Source organism: Scardinius erythrophthalmus (genome assembly GCF_964197995.2).
Source record: "Scardinius erythrophthalmus genome assembly, chromosome: 22".
Lineage (NCBI taxonomy): Eukaryota > Metazoa > Chordata > Actinopteri > Cypriniformes > Leuciscidae > Scardinius > Scardinius erythrophthalmus.
In genome coordinates this window covers 16,466,972-16,493,581 of record NC_138242.1, presented here as the reverse complement: position 1 = coordinate 16,493,581, position 26,610 = coordinate 16,466,972, and the positions used below count along the sequence as shown (strand labels likewise).

Genomic DNA, 26,610 nt, shown 5'->3' with positions numbered 1-26,610 from the left:
TGGGATCCATCGGCTCTGTCGGTCATCCCCCAGTTGACGTCAGTCTCTCTACACCACCTTGGCTCCTCCCTCCCTCGTCAATGCACTCTGGGTCTGTGCCATCGGACGTACACCATCATCGCCGCCGTGGGCTCGTCGTTGTCTATCTGTCACCATTCTTCCTCCGCCTGCCATTACCATCCATTCTCCATCTCCTGCCACCATCCCTACACCATTTCCACACCCTCCTCTATAAATTATTAGAGTGGATGGGAATTGGGAAACCATCTTGTATTGCTGCCGCATCACATTATGTAAACTGCACAGATGTAGGTGTCATGATAATCTAGCAATAAATGCACACACCTTGTCCTCTGCTGCTGTTGGCGCTATGTTGGGCAGCAGGATTGAAGAGCATGCTGAAAAACGCAGACTAAAATACAGAGAGGAGCCGAAGCCTGCTGCTCTTTAATTCGTGTACAGATTATGGAGATAATCGCAAACTTTTTTTGTGGGGCTAAAGCCCTCCTAAAATGGACCTACGGATGCCTATGGGTTAAATTATGTTCATTATTGGTTGTTTCAGTCAAAATGACAGAAATCCTTTTGAATTATCCGCCATGTTTTTTTTTATTTTTAATTTGGTCAAAAAGACGGAAAACTTTTGCTTAAAGGCTGAGAAATCTGGCCATGAGTAACAGTCTGTGCCATTCATAAATGTGCAATGATAACGAAATCTAATTTAAAGTAGTAAGACAGAGTATGACATACCATGATAAAAATACACAAAACCTTTATTCATTCATAATTTATAACCCTGGAAATGTCAATAATATCTTGACCACTGAACTGAAGTCTGGTCACTTTGTTTTCCTTATGTTTTATTTATAAGAAATGTATGACAGACCTTCCTTTGAACTCTCCAAATCCTCTAATACCAGAAATGTTTTTCCACATTTCTTCTTTTCATCTTGTTTTCCTTGGTTTGGTCTTTTTATTTTATTTATTATTGAGGTGTATTCTGATTGGATGCCGAAAGGCTATGCTGTACATTATCTTCATTAGTGTTCATCCGGGGAAAATTGGGTTGTTTATAACAAACATTGCACTGTGTTTTTCAGAAAAATATGCCGTCTGTAGCGTGAAATGTGTAGCAAGTTTAGCATGTCGCATGCAGTGTTTAGACTGTTGTTTATAATCTGTAGGGTGAAGTTTGTGTTGTGTCGGTCCCCTCGGCTGTATCTCTGCTTCACTAGTCAGTTTGATCCTGATGGTTTCCGTCAGCCCCATCAGCAGCCTGTTATTGCACTCTCAGCCAACTGTACATATCACCCACAAGACATTTCTAACACACATGCAAACAGAGATCTCACAAACACATGCTGCTGACACAGACACACACACACACACACACACACACACACACACACACACACACACACACACACACACACACACACACACACACACACACACACACACACACACACACACATCCAAAACTATGACCGAACGCCCTCATTTATAATTCATACTATAGTCCAAATCATAGCATGTTGCCATCTTTCCACAAAATGCCAATAATAGAATGTCCTCGTCTGAGAATCTTTCCCACATGAAGTTCCTGCCATTCCCTATTAACCCTGTTACTGAAATGGCAACTTGCTTTTTCACACTAAGTATCACTTGCTCACCAACTCCTCATGAGTTCACGAGCAATGTGCTCTCTGTTGGGTGAGGCGATGGGGGGGGAGGCTTGTTGCCATGGTGAGGAGAAAAACGACCACATTCAATTTCCCCCGTGAGATTATTTATAGTTGTCTTTATTGGGCTTTATTGAAAGGAAAAAAAGAAGATAGGGAGAGAAAATTGCTCACTGGTCGGAACAATATGTTGTTATGGTACAAACGGATGGCAGGTCACAGGATTCAAAATGGAAGGGCGCTTTTATATAGTCACAGAACCAATTAGCAAGCAACCCACTTTTTTTGTTCAGGCGTAATGTGGTTTACACCTCCACGCTTATGTGCATGCAGGTTTGTTGGTAGTGTTTCGTAATAGATTTGTTTATTTCTGTGAAAAGGTTTTTGCTTTTGAGTTCAGTCTGGACTGCCATAATTATTTTTCATTTAAAGTTGAGAATTTTTTTTTTTTTAGAATGGGGTTCTTAAAGAGGTCCTAATATGCCCTTTCACAAAGTCTTGATTTTGTTTTTGGGGTGTACTAGAATATGTTTTCATGCTTAATTGTTCAAAAATCGCATTATAAATCGCATTATTTTTCACATATTTGACATTATTAGCACCTCTCTCCCCATGGCTCGAACACGCTGTTTAGTTCCTGTTTTCGATAAAGCCCCTCCTTCCAAAATACGAAATGTGCTGTGATTGGTTAGCTAGCCCAGTGTGTTGTGATTGGCACCGCTAATTACCTGGTCAGTAGACATCTTCGGAGTCTATCTGTGCCTGTTCGATGTCCGACGCTTCCACCCTACTGAACAGGTACCGGTATACGGGGGGAGGGGATCAGGTCGTGAGTGCAGAGACGGCTCTGCGTGAGTGGTATTTACGACAGTAACGTTAAATACAAGTACTCCACAGCGACTCTAGGGGTCACTGTTTGACCAAAACGGAAACGGCATAGTATGCCTTTAAAGGCACAATATGTAACTTTTTTGCTTTAAAAATAGCAAAAATCACTATATCTATGTTATATATATTTTTTAGTTGTGTACTTACATTATTCTGACTGTTTCCAACAACTTTCAAACCAGGAGAAATTTGTAATTTAATTCGAGAAACGTCCCGTTTCTTTATTTCCGTTTTGTTGCCGCCAATGCCGTCATATCCGCGTTGTCCCTGGTTTCCGCTCGTGCTGCACTTCGACCGCTCCTACATGTACTTTATTAACCCTCTGGGGTCTGGGCTGTTTTTGGGGCCCTTGAGATGTTCTGACATGCCCTGACATTTGTGCTTTTTTCAGTTGCTTATAAACATATTAATGGCAAAGGTGTAAATTCACTCTATAAAGCACAAACAGGGCTACCATAATATGTGAGCCACGTGTATGTACATGTTTTCATTTTTGACAGAATAATGTTTATGCATGGTTATTGAAAAAACTAAAAACTAAAATTTCTGAAATAAGGCCACAAAACACATAGTAAATATGTGTCAATAAGACTTTTGACTAATGGATGTCCTCGCCTAGAGTTTTTTCTTCAAAATTATGTGAAATAGTCTTGCTTTATCGTTCACATAAAACCATACATTGATTTAAATTGATGTAAAACAGGTTTTGCTTGGAAAGCCAATATGCGAGGGGGGCGTGAACGAGGAGTGGTTTACACCTTAGAATACAATGTCCCACCCACTCTGCATAATTAGCCATTCATTCAGGTGTGAAACTGACTGAGCCACAATGCAAGGACAAAAGATATATTTAGAAGAATACTTATATTGACCATTTAAGATTTTGCTTACATCTATCTTGTAAATATGTTTTGCTATTTTATTAAAAAGATTACAATTACAACAATAACTACAATTTCAACAATATTTCAAGTGTACTCTTTCTTTGTAAAAAAAAAATGATTATAGGCCTACATTTTATCTTCATTAGTTTGAAAATAGTCAACATTGGAACAGCTAACATCTTAGTTGATGACTTTATTTTTGACAAAAATAGTATTTTATATATAGAAATTGCTAAACAAAAGCTTATTTGACGTGGCAATATATTCTACAGTAAAAACTGTACCCAAATCTAGTCAACAAGATGTTGTCTTTCATATTTCGCCTGACTGTAACGTTGTTTTCATGAAATATTAGGGCATATTGTTAATTTGCAGTTTAATACGTTGCTTATACAAATAGCCTACATTTTATTTCAACATATTTCAGTCGATTTTTACTCATCTCAGTATAGCAATACAGTTTGCTAAAACATCATCATTCATTCACACACGCGATTTAAATTTAAACTGTCTTTGCCAGCTGTGGTAAACAGCGCGCATCTCTGCCGTTTATTCATTCATAAACAGAAACCCACGTGAAGAAATTCACGCGAGAAGGAAAAAACTTACTAGTATTCCTCAGCTCGCTCCTCGATATACCCGCACTTCTGAGGGACATTTTCCATTATTATTATTCCTCACAGCGCTGCAAGACGGTGTAAACAAGTAATGATCTGAATAAACTTGTGTGTTTTCTCGAGCTGATATGTGGGCGTTCACAGGATTGCGCTTGGATTGCCTCAGCCATTTGCGTTTGAATAGCGTGCGCTCTCCGTGAGTGGAGTCACATTACATTTGAATGAGCTGTAATTAGCTCGACTGGAATCGCTCTCTTTTAATACAGATTTCACAAGATGAGAATATTTGTTTTTTATATAAATTACTTCATTTAAAAGAAGAGAATTCAAGCTTCATGCCTGTGTGTCTGTATGCCTGTTTGACTGAGTATTCGCTTAGTTATTGTTCATTTTCGGACGCGTTTCAGAATGGACTACACTGGCAGAGAGAAGGCAGAACTCGCCTCATGTTTATTTTTCTTTATTTGGCAAAAAGCACAACACTTTGTTTTTATTGTGAGTATACACAAAAATAATACACATTTAACAGAATCAATTGATGTATGAAACTTGTTTTGTAAAATCAAAGTCAAAAGAGTATTTCGGGTCTCAATTCAACTCATAAGGAAAAAAGTGAGCAGATCACGCTGGCGTGATTGCCGACCTCTGAGGGTTAAACAGGTGAGCACATTTACATAAAACTAATCAATGTTTTATAGTTCAACAATGATAAAATGTTATAATATGATCTGTATGTTATTCTAATGTTGATCTAGCTTACTGTTAGTCTCATACAGACAAACACATACATTTCAACACATTCAAATGCAGTTTAGTGTGCTAGTGTAATGTTAGACCAAGTGAAACAGCACTGCGTTACCTCACAAGTTTAATTTGTCTAATAAACTGACCTGTGAGTAGTAATTCTACATGTAGTTCGGTAGAATGAAATGTCCATATTCCTTTTATATCTGCGGGACTCGCGTCGCGTTTGGAGCTGATAGCTGTCACTTAGCAATCCCGAACTGCTTCATATCACAGTCATGATAAAAACATCGATGCATTTACTCATCCATAAACATTATTAGATCGGTCGGCTTGACGTTGACGACAAGATCCATAATTCTTAGCAAATGTTGCGTCATCAATCTACGCCTTTGTTATTGTAAATAGGTTAGCGACCCCTAGTGGCGAAAAATACCAATTTCAAACCAATTCGAGCCTGATTCAGACCCCACCAGTGTTAACGAATAAGAGGATCGTGCTGAACGGATTTCAAGCACGGATTTCACAGGACTTTTCAGAGTGGTATGTTTTTTTTTGTCATTTTCTTATAGATTATAGATACTATGTAATCCACCATTTAATCATATTTGTCAGAAAACTATGGTAATACAAACAGTTATCGATCACAAAACCATGGATCATTTTCCTAAGGGGCAGTGAACAGTCTTACAAAAGCAAGAGCTAAAGTAAACACTACATCAATACTGTACTGTTAGTTAGCAGGCTAGCGGAGGCATACATAAAACTTATAATTGGAACTGTTAATAGAAAACACAACTACAAATAATTAGACATATTTACAAGTTGTGATCCATAAACAACAGACTTTCCAGACAAAACGGGAACCGCTTTTGTGCGTATACCCTGCATTGTATTCTCTTAGGTTCTGGAAGTGTGCAGAAAAAGTTTTTCTGAGGTGTAAAGAACAGCGAAAAACTCTTGTAGCACCCTGTGTAGCACAAAACTGGTTGCCCAGTGAAGCTAAGCAGTGTTGAGCCTGGCCAGTACCTGGATGGGAGACCTCCTGGGAAAACTAGGTGGCTGCTGGAAGAGGTGTTAGTAAGGCCAGCAGGGGGTGCTCACCATGTGGTCTGTGTGGGTCCTAACTCCCCAGTATATTGATGGGGATACTATACTGTAACAAACACTGTCCTTCGGATGAGACGTTAAAACAAGGTCCTGACTCTCTGTGGGCATAAAAAATCCCAATTTGCCCATTGGCCTCTATCCATCATCATGGCCTCCTAATCATCCCCATATACTGATTAACTTCATCACTCTGTCTCCTCTCCACCAATAAACTGGTGTGTGGTGGGCGTTCTGGCACAATATGACTGCCGTCGCATATAGATTTGATTAAAAAAATACTGTTAAAAACAGTAATAGTGTGAAATATTATTATTATTTTTGTGGAAACTTTTTTTTCAGGATTCTTTTATGAATAGAATTTTCAAAAGAACAGCATTTATTTCAAATGAATATTGTAAAAATTATAATTCTCTGTCTTTACTGAATAATTTATTAAGTTCTTTAAAAAGCCAAAAATGTAAAAATTTTCAACGTTTGATCAGTATTATGTATTTATTATTTCTTAATAGTGTAAATTTCCAGGGTCATGCTGTGTGCCCACTAAGAGAAGAACCACTTTCTTTCTTTTTTAACCACTGATGTAGATGATCTAGTGTGGCATGTAAATGTTTATAATAGTCCTTTAAGACTGTAAGCCATGTGTTTGGAGCAAGTGGTGGTTTGTAATCTCAGGTTTGGCGCTCCTAGTGGTTTTTGATTTGACGAGTGTCGTAGGAGAAGCCACAGGACTGCAGGACTGTGCATGAAATCTTCTGACACTGCCAGAATTTCATCTGAGGTAAAAATTTTATCGCAACGGTCATTAATCGGCTGTTGGTGAACATGTCAAACTAGCGATCAAAGACTTCAGATTTTGGCCTAGGATCAGAGGAATATTTTAGGGTTCTTAAAGGGATAGTTCGGCCAAAAATGATATTAAACCCATGATTTACTCACCCTCAAGCCGTTCGAGATGCATATGTCAATCATTTTTCAGACAAACACATTTTCAGTTATTTTAGAAAATGTCTTAGATCTTTCAGTGGTTATAATGTCAAGTTATGGGGTCCACCTCCTTCAAGTCCCAAAAATGTGCATGCATCCTTCACAAAAGTAATCCATCCGGCTCCAGGGGGATAAACAAAGGCCTTCTGAGGATAATCCGTGCGGTTTTGTCGTAAAAATATACATATTTAAAACTTTATAAATGAAAATAACTGGCTTCCGGCAAAGGTTGACGCGCGTTCACGGGAGATGGATACCGGCGTATTATAAAAACGTGTATTTAAAAGAAAATGTCGGAGGATTTTGATATTAGAGAAGAGGATATTGAGTTCTACATTCTACGTCACGACGCTTCCTACGCTACGTCCTACGTCATACGCCGGCATCCATCTCCCGTGAACGCACATCGACCGTTGCCGGAAGACAGTTATTTTCATTAATAAAGTTTTAAATATGTATATTTTTACGACAAAACCGCACGGATTACCCTCAGAAGGCCTTCATTTATCCCCCTGGAGCCGGATGGATTACTTTTGTGAAGGATGCATGCACATTTTTGGGACTTGAAGGAGGTGGACCCCATAACTTGACATTATAACCACTGAAAGATCTAAGACATTTTCTAAAATAACTGAAAATGTGTTCATCTGAAAAATGATTGACATATGCATCTCGAACGGCGTGAGGGTGAGTAAATCATGAGTTTAATATCATTTTTGGCCGAACTATCCCTTTAACATTTGTCTCAGATGGCCAAATCGTACAGTGTTGGGCTGTCCCAGACGAAAGATTACCAATCGTGGCGGTTTTCTGTGGTCGTGACTTGTGGCTCCTAAACGATGGTCCTACGTCATACAGTGAGAGAGGTTCAAAGACGGTCGTTGTCACGTTCTTGCGACCAAAGATCTGACAGTGGCAGAAATTTTGCATGATCATCTCACAGTTTGTTTGCTACTATGATCTACGTCTACTGACTTGCCAATAAATGGTTTATTGATCAATGTGACATGGTGCTAAAACTTAAACCTACTTCCCTTAAGCTCCATTTGCAAAATTTGCATGCCAATTTGGCCTCTTTTACCTAGCTATGGCCGCGTCCATATTCTCCTCTTTCGCTTCCTCCTCTTTTTTTCGGCACACATAAAATCCACAATTGCCAAAATGTGATTCTTCTTGTTCTATTTGTTTACCACTAGCGCATGCTGATGACGTTTTATTCTTCTATAGTATACTAACTTGCGTCGTAGCCTACGATTCAATAGGTGTCATCATCGTTACAGTCTACATACATGCCCAAATTTATTAGATCCATGTCGTACAGTGTGATTTGTTGTACAGTGTGATCTTATAGGATTGCCGAAATCGCACAGACTGTAGCAGGCATAAGGGAAATTTGTTCAAGTGGCATATAAAGATTAAGTATTTCAAATTAAAAGTCATTATATTTTTACTACCAAAGCTTTGTTTAGATAATCGATGTGCTAAACTCTAGCTTGTGTTCAATGAAGCTGAGACTTCTGAAGGTTTAATCAAATTAGCTTAAATGTTTAATGAACAAGTGAGTAGGCCTATTCATTAATAAATGGTCAATAAAAGCAAGTTGAGGGATCCTATATGTCCTAAATAGCTAATAGACATGTGCGGACACACACATAACGTTGCTTTTGATTCCATTAAATGTGTTCCATCATCTGTGTTGCTCAAGTTTATTTGCAGTTGTTATTCTTCACGAGTAAGGTCGGTTACTCAGAAATCATTTAGCTGTGCTAAAATCTGACATAGTGATTACTGAGCACTTCTTTGCACACATCCCCTCTCTCTGTCTTTGTGTCTCTTCCTCTTGTGTTTGTTTTCTTTGATCAAACAGATCTGCAGCAAGAAATTTTTCATAGAGTGTGTGTCAGAGTGTGTGTAACTCAAAGAGTGACTTGGTGCTGCTCTCATTAATGACAGCCAGCGTAATTAGTTTGGCCCGGAGAGAGAAACTCTTGGCTGTCGTTTCATCTGTCAGCATAGTTTAATTGTTTTAAAGCGCACTTCAATGAAACCAAAATAGAGAGAGGAAGACGAGGGAGGAACAAAAAAAGGTCAGCTAAAGATATTTTTATATATTTTGCAAATGTTGTTGCCACAGTCCTGTGTGGTTGCTATGGAGTTAGGAGTAGTTGCTATGTCTGCCCGTGCAAAATTTGCTGCCACAATTTTACACAGTTTCTTGGGAATTTTAGTGGTTCCTAAGATTTTTCTTCTGTGTTTTGGGTGGTTGCTAGGGCATTGCTAGGAGGCTGCTAATCTGTTTTGAGCTGTGTTTCCCAAAAATATAATAAGCCCAGTTCACAAAACTCATTGGCACTAATGGTATCAATGATCTACTTCGACTCACAATGCTTTGGGGAAACATAGCTGTTTGCGGTTGTTAGGGTTGCCCACTCAAAAGCTTCCCCAATCCTATTTGGTTGCTAGAGCGTTGTGAGCAGTTACTAGAACATTTTTATGTGATTGCTAGAGTAGTTATAAAGGTGTTGCTATGTAGTTGGGAGGGTGTTCTGGGTGATTACTAGAGCATTGTTATGTGGTTGCCAGGGTGTTCTGATAGTTGCTAAGGTGTTACTGTGTGGTTGTTAGGTCGTTTTGAGTAGTTACTAGAGCTTTGTTATGTGGTTGCTAGTGTTCTGGGTGGTAATAACACTGTTGCAATTTAGCTGTGAGGGTGTTATGGGTGATTACTAAAGCATTTTATGTGGTTGCTTGGGTGTTCTGATAGTTGCTAGGGTGTTGCTATGTGGTTGCTAGGGTGTTCTGTGTAGTTGCTAGAACATTGTTTTGTGGTTGCTAGAGTAGTTATAAAGGTGTTGCTATGTGGTTGTGAGGGTGTTCTGGGTGATTACTAGAGCATTGTTATGTGGTTGCTAAAGTATTCGACATACAGTAGTAGCCGCATAATTCGAGGCATCATTCATGCCCGTTGCACAAATGATGCTGGGTGATTTACGAGCACAAGTTTAATTTTTAATGTTAATGCTTTGTTCAAATCACTAACCCTAAGTATGACCTTGCCTTAAAAAACACCACTAATAAATTTGAGTAAGGACAATAATTGCAGTTATTAGAGGGTGAAGAACAAAGTAGTGTGGATGAGGAAGTGAGCAGGAAGAATTGTGAAGCTCTAGTGTGAGTTGAGTGCAGTAGAAAGTACAAGATGAGCATCTTTATTTATGGATTTCCACTCAGTCTAATTTATAGCAAGTTCCACTAGGATGCATCTGAAATGCTTCAGGGGGCAATGAATGAGCTCAGCCTTACACAACAACTCAAATATGAGCCGTTATGAGGATGTATCAAGCACACATACACACGCACACACACACACATGCACACAGATGGACACAATTAAACATTTGGTGGTCTTTATTCAAGTAATCTCATTTATGCTTGTGTACATTTAAACTTGACCCCTCAAGACACGTTGCACCAAGTTTGACGTCAATGATTTTTTTTCTAGTGAATTTTTCCAGTGAATTTCAGATATGAATATGCATAATAAGTTGTATACTATATTATATTTTAGGATCCTTTTTGGAGCTGTTTGCTATGTTAATGAATAAATCTTTTTTTTTTTTGGGCTGTGTGTGTGTTCCTACCTCAACTAAGAAGTACAGACAAATGCACATTTTCATTTTTCTTTTATTTTCAGAGTTATATATGCGTCACTAAGAAGAGAGAAAGCAGAGAAATCTAGTTCCTCTGGGAAAAGACATAAACATCAAGTTATTTTTCTGCCAAGACTACAACATTTGAACACACTCACTGGCAGCTCATGCATTAATATAATGCATGGCATGACATCCGCTATAAAGATTTCATCAGAAACACAGACGCTATGGTTTATTTATCAGTCTCATTAAATAATCATACACTTTACATTTGTTTCAGCTCTCCCATCAATCGGTTGAACTTACACGCTCATGGATTTATTTCATCAAAACAAAACAAAGTTGCTTGGAAATAAGTGGATTTGGATATGTGTGTTCTAACTTTGTCTTGGGGGAAGATTAGTTTGACTTCATCTGTTATCAAAGAAAGGGATAAAAGCAATTAATTATTCTGTTTTCTTCATCTTCAGTTCAGTCTTGCCATTCTTACAAAGACAGAGAGAGATGTAGTAATAAGGCAACAGATTTACTCTATGTCAGCTTTCATACACTCATAGACAATGTCAGGCAGGAGTCACCACACAGCATGAGGAGTGTGTAAATGAGATTTATTAGAAGATAAAAGTTTTAATAGTCTTTGTTTACGCGCTTATCGTGGCTGTGTGGGTGAATGCTTCTTCATTTAATGCACATTTCAGAATGTGTGTGTGTGTGTGTGTGTGTGTGTGTGTGTGTGTGTGTGTGTGTGTGACTTAGCTTTACACAGCATCATTACTCCAGTCTTCAGTGTCACATGATCCTTCAGAAATCATTCTAAAATGCTGATTTAGTGCTAAAAGTAATATTTCTTAATATTAGCAATGTTGAAAACAGTTGTGCTGCTTAATATTTTTGTGGAAACTATGACATATAAATCTTTTGTAGCATTATGACTTTACTGTCACTTTTAATCAATTTAATGCATCCTTGCTGAATAAAAGTATTATTATTATTATTATTTTTTAAATAGCGTATAGTTAGATGATCGAGTGAATAGCCGCTATCTGCTTATTTGTAGGTAGAAATTGACTAATAAATTGGAAAGAGGCAGTTATATTTTTCAGACATTATTGTGAATCATCACATTTGTTTTACAGAGCCATCTACACATCATGGTCTGTTTCATAAAAATAATAATGTATGAAATCAAATGGTATAATCATGGGTGAAGCTAAACGCTCTTTAGCCATGATAAAGCACATGCTGAATGCTCATGTTCTATATAAACATCCATCTCACTGGAAGTCATTGATCTCAGTACAGTCATTGATCTTTTGGTAAATGCTCTTAATGAATTCACAGCCTCACAAATGACTTCAAGCATGAACAACTGATTTCTCATTTTGACACAGTAAACAGGATATAGCTGAATAAACAGCAAAATGCGTCAGTCCTTTTTCTTTCAGTCTTAATCTGTCTTTGGCTATGTATTTCGCTCCTCTCATCTCTGTCTTTCTTCAGATTTGGCGAGGCATGCCTGGAGAGGTTTTTCACATGCTAATGTTGGTGTTCTAACAACACTGCTGCATTTACTGTTCCGTCCTATATACCGTATGATTATGCATCATAAGATTTACATCAACAAATCAACATCATTTTGAATGAGCATTGGTGATATTATGATTTTTCATATGAGGACAGTCATTAATACTCCCAATCAATTTTGAAAGAAGTATCTTATGCTTTTTTGAAAGAAGTATCTTATGCTCCCCAATGAAGACTTTATTTAATCAAGAATGCAGAAAAAAAATAATATTGTTAAATATTATTACAATTTAAAATAACAATTTTCTATTTTCCTGTGATGGCAAAGCTGAATTTTCAGCATCATTACTCCAGTCTTCAGTGTCACATGATTTGGTGCTTAAGAAACATTTCTTATTATTATTATCTATGTGAAAAAACGTTGAGCTGCTCACAATTCTTTAATACAAAGTTCAAATAGAAATATTTTGTAGAAATGTAAGGCTTTACTGTCTGTCTCTACTGTTTTGGTCAATTTAATGTGTCCATTCTGAATAAAAGTGTTCATTTCTTTCAAAAATAACAAGAAGAAATCTTACTGACCCCAAACGTTTGAATGGTAGTGTAGAATTATGGGTATGGGTCACAATGGTCAACTAGTCATCAGCTGGCTAGTTGATAATTATTTATATATTTGTTTCCAATACATATTTTCAGTGCATATGCTGTATTTAGAATGCTAACAGTGTGCTTGGTCTTTAAATTATTCCCCTTTAAAGCACTCCTGCTAAAGAAATACACATTCAGACAGACATGTTTGGCCATTCTGTCAAATCTCATTGTTTTTTTTGAGTGTCGCACCAAGTTAAGACAACATGTCAAGTTAAATATTCCAATTTTTAAAAATGTGTCTTGAAACTCCTGTTTTCTTTTCCAGTTTAGTGCACTCATTCTATCTGTTTTTGTACACCAGAACACATGTAAATGTTCTTGATCGGGGTCAGTTGGCTCCAACACCAGTCTACTTTTACAAGTTGTCTAGTTCAGACAGATTAGTCTACTATTTATTTAGGCAAACATCTACATCCCTAGCACAATGGTCTGGATGTAATGTCACACCCTGAATTGTTACAAATGTTTTTTTGAATATCAGTCCTCTATAGTGGACACTAGTATGAACTGAATCTTTAATGCATATTTTTTTCTCCCTCTCTGTTTTTGTTTCTCTCTCCTTTTGTTCCTCTTGTTTTTCATTATTTCACATAATCTGTTTGTCCTCTACGTTACTCTGGCCCTCTTGTCTCTCTGTCCATCTGTCTTTCTGCAGTAGGCACATTGTGTGTGGATGAGGCTGTGAGAGGGTGAGTGTATCAGGATGACGATGAAAGGCTTGTCCTCTAGCCGTAGCCACCACCACACACTCACCCACTGCGACCCGTCCTACGACTCTTTGACCCTCCGTCACGAACGACGGCCTTATGTCCTCAACCCAGCCCACACGACTGACCAGGGCTTCTACGGTTGCCAGTCTGATCTGGCTTGCAGCACATTTCCACGCCGACATCACGGCTCACAGCACGAGTTTAAGGGTGAATGCGCCATTGTGCCCTATGTGGGACCAGGAGGCGTAGCCGGAGGAACTGGGGGTGGGTACGGCCCTTGTGGCCCGGCTGGCATCCCCCCGTCCCTTCTGGAGAAGTTTGACCAGCAGCAAACAGTGAGGAAGGACGGGTATCACACATTGCAATACAAACGGACGGCGGCGCTCGAGCACCAGCGCAGCGACAGTCCTGGGCGAATACGCCACCTCGTACACTCTGTCCAAAAACTGTTCACCAAATCCCATTCTCTAGAAGGTCCTAGTCAGCGCAGCCTCAACGGAAATGACCCCGCCATCCCAGCCGATGCAATGGCCACGGCTGCATCCCACCCAAACGTTTCCTCAATGACTGTAGGCACCCTACACAAGCCGTCTAGCAACAAGCGGGGAAAGAGCAAGGAGCGCAGTCGCTCCGAGCCCAAACCTCGTGCACGGACACCTGGGTCTGGTTACTGGAGCTCAGACGACACTCTGGACAGAGAGATCTGCCTCTACCACCAGCATCAACCCTCTGGAGTCATGACCATGGGCCGCCATCCGGACAAATCCCAGTCCCACTACTTCTTGGGACAGAGCTACAACACCCTAGGAGGGGGACGCTCGTCCCTGAAGACCTCACGCAGCAACAACGACATTGGAAGTTGTTCCACATGCTCCAACCCCACAGGAGGCGCTCTGACTTTCGGAGGCCCGACGGCAGTGGACCAGGCTGGGCCGCTCCTCAAGAAGAGCTCCTGGTCCAGCACGCTAACGGTGAGCAGGGCCCGAGAGGTGTACCAGAAGGCCACGGTCAATATCGATAAAGCCCTAGTCAAAGCACAGACCTGCCAGCAGGGACGAACCTGCCAGTTTTTACAGGTAGGAGAGAGATTTATCTTCCCTTCATCACAACGACCATCATCATCATTGCCATCGGTGTCATTAGGTCAGCTTCCACACCTAATGGTTTGTGCTGAGGATGCATGTGCATTTGGTTTCTCGGTGTGGAAGGTGTGACATCTCTTCATCTTTCTTTTCATCTCGTGCTTCATCTCTCATCACGTTTTCCGTCTTTCAGCGCATGATCTTTCTGCTGTGTTTGCATGTTTGTCCATTCTTCACATGTTTGTGAAGAATGGACATATTGCATGCATGCGCATGTCTATGTTAGGGGGCTGTTCACACAGGATGCATTCTTGCGTCTGTCTGTTTTGTAATTGTTTTTTCTTTGATAACATGTGCATTTTGATGTATATTGCTGGGTTTTAAATTTTTCAATGAAAATCTAAGAATTGTCCTATGCCAGACTGCAATAACGCCTCACAGTTTTTAAATAGTTTTTCTCTGAAAAGGTGCAAGAGGGATTCCATTGACCATTGTGATGGACTACTGTATGGCTGATGTAACATCAGATGGCTTCTATGAGTATGCCTAGAGGTTAATGTTCCAAGACTCTTTGACCAGAAATATGTACAATAAGTCAAATTTGGACTTCTGAAGGGCTCTTGTAATGTCAGAAGGACTCAATGAGCATGTATAGAAAGTTTAATATCAAGGACTCTTTGGCCAAAAATATGGCCAGTAGTTCAAATTTGGACTACACTTTGGTTGATTTAACATCAGAAGAAGTCTATGAGACTCTTTGCCTATTGCAATGTGTCTCACATGTATTTTGCATTTTTCCATATCTAAAGATACCTGCATTCTGTTTTATTCCACTAGGCCTTTGTCTAGCTGATTTTAACGCAACAAAATGTCCTGTGTGAATGGCTCCTTTTAATGTCAATGTGTTTGAATGTATTAACATATGCTCAGGACTGACCTGCTGTGTGTTAGTGGCACTGTGACAGATTAAAATGAACTCAGAGACCAAGGCTTTGTGCTTTGTTTTCTTTGTTGTGGACTAAGGCTGTGTGATATAGAGATCACAAACAAATAAATGAGGGATAACTGAGAAAAAAAATCCGCCCGCAGCCCTGGAGATCAGCGACTGTTTGTGTGAAGATTAAGAGAAAAAAAATGGATTTTGTGTTTGTCCTTCTGCTATCTCTCTCAGTCTTATTTGTTCCCAATGTGACACAGTAACTAAGTCACAGGAAAACTAAAGTGATGGAGAAAGCAGAAAGGGAAAGAGGAGAGCAGTGGAAAACATGGTTCAGGAAGAATGTAGAACTGGGAGAGGAAAACAGAAGAAGAGTTAAATACGGTTGAAGTCAACTAATTTGAAGTGAAAGTGTGTGACTATTCTAGTTCAGGAAATTACTAACAAATGAATGAATGAAGGAGCTAGAGTGAAGTATGTTTACTGGAGAGAGTCAGGGAGAGAAAAAGAAAGGAAGGGTAAGAGAAGACGTTGCAGATAGAGGAGTCCGGAGAGATAGAGGAACTAAATAAAAAGGCAGAACTCCAAGGAGAACTGCCAAAGTGCCCATATCTGAGCCCCCATCTGCAGTAATGAGAGTCTGCCTGCTAATAGAGTTAGCTTCACTGTAAGTGCACAGACTTGCCATGGATAACTTTAGACATCTTATTTGCCGGTATGGCTATAGTTACTTTAATGCTAAGGTCACGATCATCTTCATAGCAGACAGAGCCCATAAAACATTCAGGTACTTTGTTTCCTTTTTGTCCCGCTCTCTCTCTGCACCTCTTCCTCATTTCCATCCTCTACTCTTAAAAAAAAAAAAAAAAAGAGTAGCATTCCGTAGAGAGTGGATCCTTTCCCCTGGTCTGAACAATATCTCTCTTTGTGCCCCTTTCTCTTCTGTTTTCGGTGACGGAGGAAAGGTTGTTGGCTTCTCCCCCTAGTAGAGCGTGTGAAAAAGAGGGGAACGTGTGAACGAATTGCGTTAGCATGCGACGCACATCATGCAGTGAGCCTGCAGCCGGGCTCACTATAGTTCTCCTACACTGCATGGCCACTAAAAATGGTGGAAGATTTTAACAGAAACCGAGCCGTGCCGGATAATATGAAATGATTGTTATTCATCTCAGAGAGGTGAGAGGCTTTTGAGGTGAGGGTTTGAGAAGCGCACGTTACGTGTGTCGTACATGAATAGTGCAAGTGGGTGTAAAATGTTTTCAAGATCGTTTTCAGATAATGATGTTGGTTGTGCAGAAGTCAATATTGGGTTTTGTAGTGGAGGCAGCAGGTGTTAGTGTGTGGGTACGGGTTTCATAAGGTCGTGCGTGTTATGCCAGGATGCGCTTTTAGCTTTTTAAGAGTGTATTATCTGATGTATCAAAGAGGTTTTATGTGTTATAGAGATGATGTGGGAAGAGATTGAGAAGTCATAGTCATAGTGGCGTCATCTATAGTTCAGCGGGGAGGGTTTCTGGTTAATACTTTACAGTTAGTCATTCATAAAGCATTGATTGTATGTTTTTAATACATTGATCAGCACATCATTTATTCGTGGACAGTTGCAAGTAATTGTTATGCATTTATGTATAGGATTTAGGACATATAGCTTCAGTGGGAAATTAGTTTATTTATTAAATGAGAAAAAAAGATTAACAAAATATTTACATAGTTTAAACAAATATGTTTAAAAATATTTAAACATAAATACATATACACTAAAATGTAAACAAATATTAATATTTTGCACACACATAAACAAATATGAAACATATTATTACATATCATCAGGTTTCCATCCATTTAACTTATTTAACTACAACATTTTTGTATAATATTTCTATTTGATTATATAGATATTTCTGTTTAGTTTTATACATTTTCAGTTTCTTCATCATATTTAAAAGTGATCTGTAATTAAACTTTTAGTGGGTTGAAATTATTTACAGTGTTTATATGCATTTATATTTAATGAATTGCATATAAACCGATCAGTATTGGTTACACTATAACAGCTGTAACGCTGCGTCGATTGACGCTAAGAGAGCGCTTCGCGTGATGACGTCTTGAAGCACATGTAAAATCAGTCCAGTGGTGTGACGGAACGTCAGAGGCGGGTGACGTCATGAACCAGGAAACTATAAAGCCTGCCCAAAACAGAGCCACGCTAGCTTCTGTGTCTTCAGTAGCGCTCATTGTGAAACTATATATATATAACTATAATATATAACTATAACTATATATATATATATATATATATAAGTGTATATATATATAAATCATGGCAAGCAAGCAGCAGTTCAGGATGTGTGTGCACCCCTGCCCACATTATTTAATGGGTGGGGACACACACATTCTTTGTGTAGCTTGTTTGGGTGAGGAGCACTCGAGGGGTGCTGGCTGTGAGCACTGTGATGTGCTTCCAGTGCGGGCACTCCGATCCCGCCTGGCGTTCTTTAGCGAGGACGCTCAGGCTTGCGTTCCCCATGGCTCTGGTCCCGCTGCTGCCGAGGCACAGCGGCGATCACAGATATGGGGTTCACAAATGGATCTATCAGCGGGGTTACAGACGGGCCCAGCCTTATCTTTGCCTTCACCTGATAGATCCAGTGCCTTCTCTCAGGGTTTGGAAGCACGCGCTGTGGTTCCTTCCGCCCCGATTGAGGCACAGACACTGCAACTATCTAGTTCTGAAGAACTGGACATTGTCAGTGTCGATGCAAGAGATTCTGAGGATTCGCCACCTCAGTCTCATGCATTTGAAGAGCTGGTTGAGGTTGTGACAAGAGCGGTTGAAAGACTGAGTATTGACTGGCCAGCAGAAAAACAGGACGTTCGTTTCAAAAGTAAACTGGACAAACGCTTTCTACCGTCATGGTCACAACCTCAACGCTGGGGCTACCGTTTTCCAATTATTGAAAGTGGAAGAGACGCTTGCGAGCTATCTCTCCCCCGAAGCGGCATCTTCCCTAAAGGCCCCAGCATTACCCACTAAGCCAGTCAGAACCACATCATCACTAGTGGGTAAAGCTTATTCAGCCGCTGGTCAGGCTGCAGCATGCCTTCACACAATGTCGCTGCTGCAGGCCTACCAAGCTGATTTGTTAGGAGACACGGATGAGGATGGGGGAATTGGCCCTGACGTAGTTTGCTAACTACGTCGAGCCACGGATTTATCTCTCAGGGCCACCAAGGAGACGGCTAAATCCATCGGCCACTCTATGGCAGCCATGTCTCCGGGGCTGCTTAGCGGGAGCAGCCCCAAACTTCAAAAGCCAGCTCTTCATACTGTTGCCTCCCGTGCTCCCCCACAGAAAGGCTGGGGACAGGGATGGCGCTCTCATCCGCAGTCTTCGAAGGGTAAGACGGATAAGAGGACCATCATTATCTCTAAGAAGGCTGCAGGGAAGAGGTCCTGACGCCCGAGGGCTCAGGCCAATGAGGGCAGTCCCCCCCGAAGCAGAGCGGTCAACGCCTCATTATATGGTGCCCGTCTCCCTTCGGGGGCCCTCGGGGGACCGTTCTGCCAACCCTGCCACCTCGTGTGCTTCAGGGCGCAGTGGCCTCCGGCGAGCACAGATCTCAAGTACCGCCCGGAAACGTAGTGGCCTTGGGATGCCCGCCGAGCAGTCAGTTCGGTCATTCCCTGCCAGTTCGCCGTTACAGGGCGTCGGGCTGATTGCACAACAAAAACTAGAAGCCAGTCTCGAGAGGCTGGTACCACTAGTAGAATTTTTGACAGCATGGAAGCTACTGCCAAATGTTTCTCGTTGGGTCCTACAGACTATAGAAAAAGGGTATCAAATACAGTTCGGGTCTTGCCCGCCCATGTTAATGGGGGTCCTATCCACCGTGGTGGGCCCCGAGCAGGTTCTGGTAATGGAACAAGAAGTGGAATCCTTGTTGGAGAAAGGACACAGATCAGATCTGAGGGGTGGTTTGTCACGATAGATCTCAAGGACGCATACTTCCATATATCCATTCTTCCATATCACAGGAAGTTCCTGAGGTTTGCTATTGGGAGCAAAGCATACCAATATCGAGTTCTTCCATTCGTCCTAGCACTATCACCCCGCACTTTCACAAAATGCGTAGATGCAGCTCTGCCGCTTCTGCGCCTGCAGGGTATTCGGATCATGAACTACATCGACGATTGGTTGATTCTGGCTCAGTCGCATCAGTTGGCATTTCGGCATCGAGATGTCGTTCTCACCCACATGAAAGAGTTGGGGTTAGGGCTAAACGCCAAAAAGAGTGTGCTTTCTCCATTACAGAGGACCACTTTTCTAGGCGTGGTGTGGGACTCAATATTGATGTAGGCACGCCTGTCACCGGCACGAATAAAGTCTATCCTTTCAGCTGTGAAAAGAATAACGCTAGGCCAGTCACTCACTGTCAAACAGTTTCAGAGGCTGTTGGGTCTGATGGCAGCAGGGTCCAACGTTATACTTTTTGGACTGTTGTACATGAGACCCCTGCAGTGGTGGCTCCCTGAGGGGCAACCCCTTTCACATGATCAGGGTTACGCAGCGATGCTTATGTGAATCTGAGGGGCCATCGTGTGCTTGTCCGCACAGACAACACATCGGTGGTCGACTATATAAATAACCTGGGGGGTTTGTGCTCGCGTCCACTCTGCAAACTGGCGCACTAAATCCTCCTGTGGTCCCAGAATATAGGAGCAGACATCCTGTCGAGACAGGGGCTGAGGTCCGGGGAATGGAGGCTCCACCCCAAGGTGTTTGTGTCTCGAGAGACGTCTCACTGTCCACTTTGGTTCTCCCTCACACATCCACATCGGACTGGATGCTATAGTACAAACGTGGCCGAGGCAATGTTTGTATGCATTTCCCCCGATCGCTCTGCTCCCGGGAGTTCTGGAAAGAGTTCGCGGGAACCAGGTTCGCCTACTTCTTATAGCCCCATGGTGGCCGGGCCGAGTATGGTTCCCTGATCTAGAGTCTTTCCACGACGGGGAGTTACCCATCAGGAGGGACCTTCTGTCCCAAGCAGGGGGCTCGATTGTTTACTCCCGTCCAGAACTGTGGAACCTGTAGGCTTGGCCTCTGAGGGGGCCCAGCTCATAGGGACAGGTCTCTCAACTGAGGTTGTAGAGACCATTCTACATTTCAGTGCTCCCTCCACGAGGAAACTTTATGCCTTGAAGTGGAGAGTTTTCACTTCATAGTGTAGTGACCGTCAGTTGGACCCAGTTAACTGCCAGGTTGGTACAGTGCTGGAGTTCCTGCAGGAGCGGTTCACTGCAGGTCTATCCCCGTCCACTTTGAAGGTTTATGTGGCGGCCATAGGTGCTTTCCACATTCCTTTGGGTGGAATGTCTTTGGGTAAAGATCCACTGGTATTTCCTGCGTGGTACTCTGAGGCTGAGGCCTGCAGCTTGTACCAGGGGATCTGGCCATTGTCCTTCAAGGCCTTTCCCTGGCTCCCTTCGAGCCACTGGAGGAGGTTCCGGCTAAGTTCCTGACCCTCCTCCCTATCACATCTCTTAAAAGGATAGGAGATTTGCACTGTCGGTTGCACCCTCATGCTTGGAATTTGCTCCTGGCATGGTTAAAGCATTCCTTCATCCTAGACCAGGTTATGTTCCAAAGGTCCCCACTAATGTGGCCAGATCTATCATGCTGCGGGCCTTTTTTCCTCCTCCCTTCCAGAACACGGACCAAGGAAAGAATAATCTGCTATACCCAGTCAGGGCGCTAGATGCCTATGTCCACAGAGCTGCCCTGTTGCGTAAAGCTGAACAGTTGTTCATATGTTTTTGGCCCCCTAAAAAAGGGTCCCCTGCATCTAAGCAGAGAATGAGCAAGTGGGTGGTGGAGGCTATCTCACTTGCTTATGAATCAGTCGGACAGCCTTCACCTATGGCTGTCCGTTCCCATTCTACTTGGAGTATGGCGGCTTCCAAGGTCCTTATAACAGGAGTTGCTCTCCAAGATGTTTGTGATGTGGCAGGTTGGTCCTCACCGCACGCATTTGTAAGGTTCTACTCTTTGAACTTGGACTCTACACCAGGGTCCCAGGTGCTCTCGTCCTAGTGCTGCTCCTCGCGATTTCACACTGGACAGACACTTGTCGCTATGGTGGCAATGGTATAGACCTTGAAAGGGAACGCCTCGGTTACGACTGTAACCTTGGTTCCCTGAAAAGGGAACGAGACGCTGCGTCACCTTGCCATATCTCCTACGTGCCTGTCAGTGACTACTTCAGACTTTTACGAAGCTAGCGCGGCTCTGTTTTGGGCAGGCTTTAGAGTTTCCTGGTTCATGACGTCACCCGCCTCTGACGTTCCGTCACACCATTGGACTGATTTAACATGTGCTTCAAGACGTCATCATGCAAAGCGTTCCCTTAGCGTCAATCGACACAGTGTCTCATTCCCTCTTTAGGGAACCGAGGTTACAGTCGTAACCGAGGCGTTTTCAGAACATTTATTATTAATTAATTGTTTATTATTCATTTATTTAGCACTGTCAAATCGATTAACTGCAATTAATCGCATCTAACATTAAAGTTTTTATTTTTTATAATATATATATATATATTTTATTTTATATATATATATATATATATATATATATATATATATATAATTTGATAATACCAAATAAGTGAGATATATGCCCAGTTAACAAATATGAAAATAGTTATGAAAGTTACCTCTACTTAACTGCTTAAACATAAATTAGAAATTGCCCTAACCCTAACCCTAACCCTTGGCATCTAACTGAAATAAATTAATTTAAGTTGAAGTACTTACTAAAACTAAAATAAATCAATTAAAGGTAAATATATGTATTTTTTTTAAATTACAAAAAGTCTAATTTAAACTAAAATAAAAAAATTAAAGCCAATTCAAAATTCTACAGTAGCATATAAATAATACTAAAATAACACTGTAACCATGTTTATATATAAAATATTGTTTATTAAAACACCATTTTTAACTGTTTATAAATGAATGTTCTTGTTAATGTTTGACTGATCATATTAATTCACATTAATTATCTATTACATCATTAAATGCGTTATTGCTTGTAGTCATTATTAAGTGTAACAGGGCAAATCATGTGTTTATGAGAAGCTAACTTTCTCACTGTCTGTGCAGGTTCCTCAGGATGAGTGGGGTGGCTTCTCGTCTGTGGGTCAGGATGACGAGATCCCGTGCAGGAGGATGAGGAGCGGCAGCTACATCAAGGCTATGGCAGAGGAGGACAGTGGAGACTCGGACTGCAGCCCCAAACCTTCACCCAAAGTCCAGGCCCGGAGAGCCAGTTACCTGAAAGCCACCCAGCCTTCCCTCACCGAGATGACCACACTCAAGTGAGTCTGGAAAAATATTAGCTTGTGCATGTTGCCGCCACAAAATCACATGGGAAATTAAATGCATGTACTCTGTGCGTACGAAAAGTGTGCAGGTGCGTGGGCCCGCCGATCCGTCTGCAATTTCAATGAACCTTCATTTCTCTGGGGTCATTTTAAACATGTTATTTTACAGGCGCTCAAGCCACTCCGGATCTCTAAGTGCTGTTGGGATGTGTCTCTAGAGAGGGTGTAGTCTCGTCCTTAAACCCCACCTCTGTTCACACACAAACGCATACACTCACTGCAATTTCATATAAAATCCCTCCATGTCCTCAGTACAGTGAAATCCTTTCACTCTCCCCTTTATTAAAAATTCAACAGAACAAAGCCATTTCAAAGGGAATTTTCCTGCGCCTTTAAAGTTCCTACAGACATTTTTGTAGTTGCTCACCGTTATATCATCTGTAAATAGTACTTTTTTAAATGTAGGAATGGATATTGAGTTCTATTTATCTTATTTATGTTCTAACCTCACATGTATGTTGCTATTATAGTATTACTATACAGTGACAACATTTCCTACTTAGACTATATACAATGAGGTGAGTCACTTTTATCCCACAGACTTCTTCATGAGAGCAAACTGATTTGCATTATAAAGAGAATCAACACAACACTTTTGGTTCTGTGTGTGTGTGAATGTGCACTTTTGTGTGTAAACTTTGCAAACACAGCATTCGTATAATGCAAGCCTTATCACTCTGACAACAGCAGATGCTCATCAGATCAGTGTAATAATTGAAGTATACATAATTTCTTTTAAAGAAATGGCTACTTTTATTCAGCAAGGACACTTTAAATTGATACAAATAAATGCTTTTCTTTTGATCTTTCCATTCATTAAAGAATCCAGAAAAAAATTATAATGGTTTCCGGAAAACTATTAAGCAGCACCACAATTTTCAACATTGATAATAATAAGAAATGTTTCTCTAGCAACAAATCGCAGTTAAATCATCCATCCATACATTTTCCAAACCGCTGGTCCAATGTGGCTACAGGTATAAATTCCTTTTTAATTGATTATTAAATTGTTTAATTAAGGTTTATACATGCTAGTTTCCATGACAGAGTTCAAGATAAATATTTTCATTACTACTGGAGCTGCCAGTTTGCTAACTTTCAAATGATTATTAAACAGCAAGCTCAAACTATTGCAAAAGCGGCAGCCCTTCCGGCGCACTCAGTGTCCGAATTCACTCCCTCGTTTTCATTCACTCCTTCAAGTGGACTATATTAGTAGCCTGACTATGTCAGACTTCGTACTTCCGCTCAATTTCATTTCGCTTCTGTACTCAGTCTGAGACAGCGTCATAGCTTTCCGTTTTCCTCCGGCCTGAAAACAGCCAGGCCAATCAACGAACAGAGGGCGGGCTGAGAGCCGTGACGTAGACGCTGATTGTACCGTGGATGCGTAGTTTTACTTCACATAATCTGCAAAAGTCGTTCCCAGCCATGTTCACTCCGGTATTTCGCTCGATGGTTTTGTTTTCGCATCATACATGTGTTTACAGTGGAAGTTAGATGCGGCTGAGCATGCGCATAACACACGCCATAACCAAACGTTATGTGATTGGCTTACGGGTAACCAATGATTTTAAACTTCAGACAAGCGACCCCCCGCGAGAGAGAAAACACTTCTCTATTATGCCATTCCAGACTCTGTCTACGAAGCAAAGAGAAGTAGCATAGTTTGGTATTACCAGGCTACTATATTAGTGGAGTAATGTAGGAAATATTGAATGAGGGTCTGGGGTGATTTCAAATCAGGGCTAATGAGTAGAAAGACCATAAGAAATTAAATACACAGAAGTCAATGCCCATAATGAGACACAAGGTGTGCAACAATCAGAAACCAAGGAAACAGATTTTTTTTTAAAAGAAGAGAAGGAAAACACAGGAAAGGTGAGAATGCAAACTAAGAGGCTGTTTACACGACACCGTTTTCAACTAAAAACTTTCAATGCGTTTTGGCCATTCGTTTACTTGACAACGCTGTTTTGGGTGCCTGAAAACGCAAACTTTTTGAAAACGGTCTCCATATAAACGACAAAAACGCGAATCTCTGAAGACAATGATGTCATGCACATGCGTATTACGTGTTCGATCTATAGTGTTTCATCGCCATCCAATTGCCTGGCAGCAGCGTATTTAGTCGTTTTCGCGGATTCGTGTGAATGGGGATCGGTTTGATAATGGTGTCGTCTGTAAGCTGAAAACTCAAAGGAAAAACTTCTCCGTTTTAAGCATATCATTGTCATGTAAACGTACCCTTAAAGTCCATAAATAATGTCAACATGATAGTCCTTAGACACAATAGAACACAAAAACTTAGAATACCTGTGACATGTAGTATATACGTTTATATATATTGAAACATTACTCATACTATAGATTTAATTTACTCAATTATGTGTCATTAGACTCCTAAAGTGCATAACTCAAGTGATGGTGTTCCAACTGAATCTCTTCAGATACTCCCTCCTCAGTGTGTAGGAACAGCGAACACCGCATAGGGACCCTGTGATGGGCTCTTTATCTATTTCTGCTTGACAGAAAGTGCCACAACATTGAATATTTATAATCAGAGCATTGTGCCTTGAACTCAAACATGGACACACACATTCAAACACACATGCTCCCATACACACACATACTTGAAACTGAAAAATAATACATAATACCATAATAGAAGTGGAGATTTATAAACCTATATCCACATAAGCACACTTTCCATTCACACACACAGTAATAGAGTAGACATACACACTCATGCAAATGTGTGATTAAACAACTCCATATATACACCAAGAAAAGAAAAGAAAATGCTGCGTTATATAATGAATATGCAATCCCTTGAGGCCTGTGCTCATTATAGACAGATATTTCCTTTATTTCTTCAAAACAATTCCACAGACTTGCATTGAAGCCATGAGTCATATCTACGATTTATGATTAGTTTTTTTTTTTAGCCAAATCTTTATCAAGACACAAAATGATGTGCAAAAATGCAACAAACTAAACTTTAACCAAAAACGAACATTAAAAAAGATTATTATAATTCATTATATTAGAAATTAGCTGTAATGTTTTGGATTGAATAATGTTCATACAATATATAATAGTTTATTAAAAATAGTAGTTTAAATGTGTATCAATTATTTATCTACATTAAAAAAACTTACGATGTGAAAAACCTGAGGAAAAATCCTGAAAATAATAGCATTTACTGAGAACACATTAACTTTGTCCTATTTTTCTCCGCAATATCAAAATGTATCCTTCCCTCCTCACCGTACACGGTGAACTTGTACTATTTTGTGTTTTTTCATTATTTGCTGCTGTAATTGATTTCATTCACTGTCATCTCTTCCTCTAAATCTATTCTTGTACCTTTCCTGCATTCTTTCCTCTTTGTTTCTCTTTTACTCTCTGTCTCTGTCTCCTCATTCCTCACTCCAGTGAAGAATGACTAATGTGTGTTTTTACTTTCTGTAACTGCATACTATTTTAAGAGCCGCATCCATAATTAAGATTGACTCGACCTGGAGGGATTGAATGCGTGTTTGTGTGCATTCATGTTTTAATGCATTTCTGTGTTCATATTCCAAGGACCCGATCGCCCATCTTCACGTAAACAAAAACAGTTGAATGCTATTGTGAGGAGTTCATGTTACATTGGTCTCAGCTATATGAAGAATACACAAACACACACATACGCA

The 26,610-nt window shown here is 40.6% G+C and overlaps 1 protein-coding gene across 1 annotated transcript in view; it reads left to right on the top strand.

Annotated features, from left to right (window-relative positions):
• Window positions 1-13,440: 13,440 nt before the first annotated feature.
• dlgap1b (discs, large homolog-associated protein 1b) overlaps window positions 13,441-26,610 on the top strand; it is a gene marked incomplete at its 5' end in the record, with an annotated part of 77,959 nt that continues 64,789 nt past the window's right edge. The window contains 2 exons of the mRNA XM_081352849.1: window positions 13,441-14,523; window positions 22,632-22,846. Coding sequence (XP_081208975.1) covers window positions 13,441-14,523; window positions 22,632-22,846 — 1,298 coding nt within the window. The remainder of the gene's footprint in view (window positions 14,524-22,631; window positions 22,847-26,610) is intronic.